The 6,216-nt window shown below is 38.4% G+C and overlaps 1 protein-coding gene across 1 annotated transcript; it reads left to right on the top strand.

The window, feature by feature from the left end:
- Nucleotides 1–5: 5 nt before the first annotated feature.
- Nucleotides 6–6,216, top strand: SLC2A8 (solute carrier family 2 (facilitated glucose transporter), member 8; the record flags this gene model as incomplete). The annotated part of the gene is given in 11 exon segments (XM_009873003.1): nucleotides 6–104; nucleotides 820–874; nucleotides 877–1,025; nucleotides 2,450–2,549; nucleotides 2,694–2,905; nucleotides 3,593–3,736; nucleotides 4,289–4,397; nucleotides 5,029–5,089; nucleotides 5,091–5,197; nucleotides 5,774–5,916; nucleotides 6,079–6,216. Coding segments are annotated over 11 exon segments (1,317 nt in total), but the record flags the coding sequence as incomplete, so codon positions are not given.

Genomic DNA, 6,216 nt, shown 5'->3' with positions numbered 1-6,216 from the left:
CGCTGCCCGCTGCGCTGGGCTGGAGCTCACCCGTTACTCCAGAGCTGAGGAGAGTCAGCGGCGCCGAACCAAGACTGGACAGCGATCAAGCCTCGTGGTTGGGGGCGAGTCTGCGATGCACTCCCACTGTGTGATTTCAGCTGAAAGCACGGGTTGAAAAGATGCTGCTTGTACGAGAGGGCATTGCTTCTGCCGGGAGTGGGAGTGAATGCAGATCTTGATAGTGAAATCTTTTTTTTTCCCCCCTAAACTCAGCAATTCATAGCAGTGCTGTTATGCTCCGAGTACTCTCAGCGTATGTTAATAATACATGCTACTGCTATTTGAACTTATTTTTGGTGCTAGAATGTTTTCTAACCATTTTCATGTTCCTCAGTTGAACCTATTAAGGGACCACAGAAGATAAACTTTTCAATAAGTTAGTGCAGCCTGTCAGCAAGGGGAGTGTGTGCTTGTGGGTGCAGGCTGGATTTGAGGTTAGTCAAGACGACAAATTCTTCAGGGCTTTAAAACAGTTTGAAAGGCCTGTTTGTGAAAGGACGGCTGTAGACAGATCAAGAAACAGCTACTGCTGCTTTTTTTCTTCTTTGAAAGAGCTTTGTTTGTAACATGAAAACTACTTACTGTTCAGTTGTGGTGAGCAGTGCTTCCTGACCATGTCTTGATTAAGAAATTAATTTATCTTGATTTTTCAAAACACTTGCATACACTTGCACGTTTTTTAGAAGCCGCTATTTACATGAAGATTTTTAAAGACATGGCTGTCTGTTATTTAGTTTGTTTTATATTTATTTATATGTATCCTTTTTTTTTTAAAAGTCAGTGATAACATTAGGAGCTGCTGCTGGAGGAATACTAGGAGGCTATCTTGTGGCTAAGTTGGGAGAAAGCTGAGTCTAATGCTGTGTTCAGTACCATATGTTTTTGGATATATAGTTGTTATATCTGCTCAGAATGTTTGGATGCTTTATTTTGGATGGATGCTGACAGGCTTAGCCAGTGGAATTACTTCACTTGTTGCTCTGGTAAGACTTTTTTCAGGGGGGGTATGCATGCGTGGTTGTATTTTTGTGTGTTTGTAGGGGTTTTGTTTCTTTTTCCATAGCAGTGTTATAGGTAGCTTGGGTAGATTTAGAATAATCTTTTTTATAGAATCATATTTTACTTGGTTTTAATAATGAATAAAAGATAAATAAAACAAATTTTGTTTCTTCAAGTGGCACTTCTGCCCTTATACAGTGTCATCTTTCAGATTCTCAGCCCTTTATTTGATTGCTTCTGTTTATGTTCTAGTAACATTTATTTCTTCAAATTCCTCTTATATAAGATTTGGGGGAGTTGTGTAAAGTCAAGTAGTGCCTTTTGAATCTAGCTGAATAGGTTGTAGTGTGAAATAAACCACCCAGAATTCAAGGGGTTTTTTAAAGTGAGATGTAAATGAAGTGTCAAAGGGTAAGAAGTACTCATAATGAACTATGGAATAAATGCTCATTCTTTACCAATCTTCATGAGTATGAAAGATTCAGCGTAGCAGGGTCTAAATTACAGTCTTGTGCAACTTTGTTGTTGGAAGTTTGGTTGCTTCAGTCTGTGGTGTTAATGTCTCAGGAGGAATTCTGTCTGCTTTACAAATGACTGTCTTCTTTTTGTTTGACGGAGCTGAGCTCTAAGTTTTCATAAACAGAGGCCTTAACCCACAGCCAATAGTAAAAACTGTGACTGCAGTAATGAGGGAGAAGAGTGTCATATATAAAACCAAGTTTTTGAACCTCTAAATTATTCTTGAAATGAGGGTCTTTTTTATTTTTCTTCCAGAAAAAAGAAAGAATCGTGACTTTAGAAAGAATCGTATGTATAAATGTGAGGGATTTCTTTTTTTTTTACGTATATATCTAAACTGTAGCTATTGACTTGGAGTCCATATAATGAAAAATAGCTAAAAAGTTTAAGTTTATCCTAAATATTGGATGAGGTGTGATGCTGTCCACATAGCCTGTGTTGTCAGCTGTCAGTTTTGAACTTCATGGAGAATAAAATAATTTGTACCCTTTACATTGAATAAAAAATCTGAAACTTCCATTGCAAAGAGTTTTATATATCACTTGGGCTACATGTTTATGCAGAGACTCTTCCAGGCTCTCTAGACTGCTTTATGGTGATGTGTTTCTTGTTGAATATGGTTAAGGAAAGAAGCTCATAGTAATGTGAGTTTATTCACCTTTGGGATACTGATACTGCATCGACATTCTTCCTGCTTAAGTCATCCCTTTTTTCCCAGTTTTTTTTCATAAAACCAATATATGTTTCTGAGATGGTGCTTTTCTGCTCACTCTGTTTTGTTGAGGCTTTTTTTAAGAAGAGGAGTTAGTATGGAATACATCTGTTTACTTTTCAGAAATTACTTACTTATAAAGTCCTTGGTCCAAAATTGGATCCAAGTATGTTTCAGATGTGTATATCTGAAGTATCTCATCCTAAAGTCTGTGGTATGCTGGGCTCTTGTGTTCAGGTGATAGTGGTGATTGGCATACCGGGAGCCTACATTGCAGGTACTGGGATTAGGGCTCTAGGTTAGCAAAAAGAATTAGTACATGTAATGAAAGAACTGCGCTGAAGAATTGAAAGTAAATGTTAATTTGTCTGTGCAACTAATTGATGTTCATAGTCCTCTTTCTTTACTTTTTGTTATCCAGGAGTAATGCTAAAATGGTGCTGGTTGGCAGTGTTGTGTTCTGGTCAATCCTGCACAATGCTATTGTTCATGTCCTTCATGCCTGAATCACCAAGATTTCTGCTGAATTGGAACAAACGCTCAGAAGCGATGGCTTCTCTGAGCTTTTTGCGGGGACCACACGCAGACCATGAATGGGAATGTAGGCAGATTCCAGCTGGTGTTCAGGAAGAGGTGATGAGAACCTGATTTACTCTTAAAAAACTTTCTATATGGAGATAACATCTGAAAGCATACGGTGTCACTAAAAGGGTTTTACCAAGGCGTAGTTAATGGCCTTTTCTACAAATGGTGGTCCAAACCTGCTCCCTCATACAAACGATCCTCAAGAAGCAAGTGACATTCAAAGAAATCTTCTTCCTCAACCTTTCAGCTGCAACTGCTGTCATAGTTAGCTGCCATCAGTGTATGTGAGTAGCAGTTGGGCTTGTGATCTTGTCAATTATATGACAGCTATCTTTTTTTGGTTTATTTAGAGATTTTGTAGGATTGTTCAACACCTCGTAACACTGTTTTCCTAATGTTGGCATTGCATTTTGTCCTGTGTCTCTAAAAGCAGCATTTAGCCTCTTGTGAGATATATGCTTAAATAAGTAGGTCTAATCATTAAAGTTTGGTTTCTGCAAACCATTCACGTTAACTTTCTCTGCAAAGTACTGTCAATGTCTTGCGTCTAGAACCTGAGAAATGGGGGGAAAATGCTTTTCTGAAGTTCTTGGATACTTCAAATGTTAACATTTTTACTGCTAAGATACATAGTGTGAGCAGACTGGAATATTTTGAGGTGTTTTGTTGTTGTTTATGTTCTTCTGTTTAAAAGATAAAACTATTTATCAAAGCATTCCTTAATCTTTTTAACAGGGACTATATCTCTCTGAATTTAAGATCCCCTCAATCTACAGGCCACTTCTTACTGGTGTGGCTTTAATGTTCTTCCAGCAAGTAACAGGCATTAATGCAGTTATGTTTTATGCAGAAACTATCTTTGAGGATGCAAACTTCAAGGTAATCGGTGTTTATTTCCAAATTGACAAATGTCTGTAATAGTTTTTGCTTGGTCAGTAATATAGTAAGCCTAAAACATGTAACAAACCGACTTGATAATGATCCTGCCCATGTCATAAATAACAAGAGTTTGGGTTTTAGGGATATTTTTGTTTGAATTCTAGATACCCTATTGACTGTGTTGCTCTGGCATACCTGAATGTCATGGTTTTTTGGGGGGAAAGTATTTTGTGTTTTGCTGGTCTGATAGAAATTCCTGTATTGGTTTTGTTTATTAGAGTTGGAAATGCAGTGTTCCAGAGAAAGTGAAACTCTAGAAAGAAGCTGTGGCTTATTTTAAAGTTTATGTTGTGTTCATTGGAGATGTCTGTGTGGTGGGTTTTTTTTTTTCCTTTTTCATTTTTTTCCCCTTGTCTTCATCCACCATTAATTTCTGTGTCACAGTTGTATCTTCTTTCAGACTGAAAAAATAAATGCATTTGTAATGCTTGAATAGTGATCCTCTTACCAGCCTGAAAGAGCAAACTCTCCCTCCCTCTTACTTTATTTCAGGACAGCGGGATGGCCTCTGTTGTTGTGGGTTCCATACAGGTATGTTTCACTGCTGTGGCTCCACTTATCATAGATAAAGCTGGATGAAGAGTGCTGCTTTGTGTATCTGGTAAAATACATTACTGAATTTTGTTCAGTAAGAAAAATTACTGTATGTAGTACCAAAAAATGCCTTAACTGTTGGGAGGAATTAATTTTAAGTGTTTTGCTTTCTATTTATAATTTGGTATAATCATAGACTTAAATTCATAAGAAGAAATCATCATGTTGTGTATACACTGTAGGCAGAACCCCTGGAAACTAGAAATGGCTATCTTTTTGACTTCTTACCAAGCCAGGTTTTATTTTGGAAGAGCTATGTCACTGAGACATTTATTACTACTGTGGTGGTTTTTCTGGTAAGTAAGATTCAGTGTTACGACACATCCTCATACCCAAGTTATCAACAAATGGCTATTTCAGAGTAATTTCTCTGTGGGTGCTCCTACTTCCATGACATATTGCGGTGTTTAGTTCTACATGACTACAGTTATGATAGTAATGACTGCTGTCGAGCCTAAGTTGTTTGCCTAGTGGTTAGAATGCTTGTCTAGCATCTTTCACTCCTGTCAAGGTCAGCATTTATTTCCAAGAATACTGTCTTTTAAGAAACACTTCTGTGAGGGCCAGCCTGTGTTCTGTCTCTCAGAGGAACACCCAAGTGTCAACCTGTAACAGCTTGGTTATTGCTTACTTTTCAGGGATAATCATGGCTCTCAGTACTGCATTGTTTGTGCTTTACTTTAAAATGGTCCTTCCAAATCAACGCATAAAATCCTGATGTATTCTTCACTCTAAATTCAGCATCTCCAGGAACAGAAAGCAGCATATCCTGGCTTGCAGTAGTGAGCCTAGGTCTCTTTGTTGTTGGTAAGTGGAACAGGCTTCCAGGCCATCATTACACAAAACTGGCAATTAGTGACAGTTTTATTCCATTTTTGTCACATTACTGATGAGTTATGTCTTGAACAGACTTTTTGGCTGGGCATTCACAACCCTAGTGATAGAGCTAACAGCTTAATTAAGCCACTTCCCCAGAAAACAAACTTACACCTCCTTGTGCTAATAGTAATTGCTCAGGTTAAGCTGCTTTACAGTCATTAATAGAAAACAGTGTGTTAGTGTCTAAGCTGCACTGAATTCTGTGATGGCAGAAGGCAGCAGCAGTTAGAAACAAGGTCAGTTTTTAAGCTTATCACTCAGAGACTTTGTGGCAAGAAGCTCTGCTTGTTAAGAGTAGCATTGTAATGAGTTTGATGGAAAATGCGCTGGTATTTATCATGGTGCCTTAAAATAACATACTTTTTGGTAGAGGTACCGTTTTACTGGAATAATCCAAGAATCTAGAGTGAAAACTTCATCCCCCTTCCTTCACTGACTGGGGCATTACTCAGTCTTCCCTTTGAATATATACTTGGATTTATTCTCTTGTGTTTGTAACTGCAGGTTTTGCCCTTGGCTGGGGCCCTGTTCCTTGACTGGTGGTATCTGAAATCTTCCTACTTAAAGCTAGAGGCATATCGAGTACTGCTTGTGTGTTAACAACCTGGATGATGGCCTTGGTAACCAGAGAATTTAATGATTTTACAGTAAGCATTGTAAATTACAGTCTGAAGTTTCTTTTCATAGGGACGTTTATTAAAGATGCTCTTGAAAGAGCATTGAGCCACAGCCTTCTCTGGAAATCCAAAACTGGAGTCCTATGGTAGTGAGGTGTAATAATGCGATTCCTGTCGTTTCCCCTCCCTCAGCGTTTCTTAACATCCTCTGGTATGTTCTGGCTCTTCTTGGCCTTCTGCCGCCTCAGTGTAACTTTTACAGCCTTCTGTGTTCCTGAAACAAAAGGACAGACCCTGGAACAAATTGAGGCCCGCTTCAGAAGATCTTAA

The sequence above is a fragment of the Apaloderma vittatum genome, unplaced genomic scaffold (genome assembly GCF_000703405.1).
Source record: "Apaloderma vittatum isolate BGI_N311 unplaced genomic scaffold, ASM70340v1 scaffold9347, whole genome shotgun sequence".
Classification (NCBI taxonomy): Eukaryota; Metazoa; Chordata; class Aves; order Trogoniformes; family Trogonidae; genus Apaloderma; species Apaloderma vittatum.
This window is presented reverse-complemented; position numbering and strand designations above follow the sequence as displayed.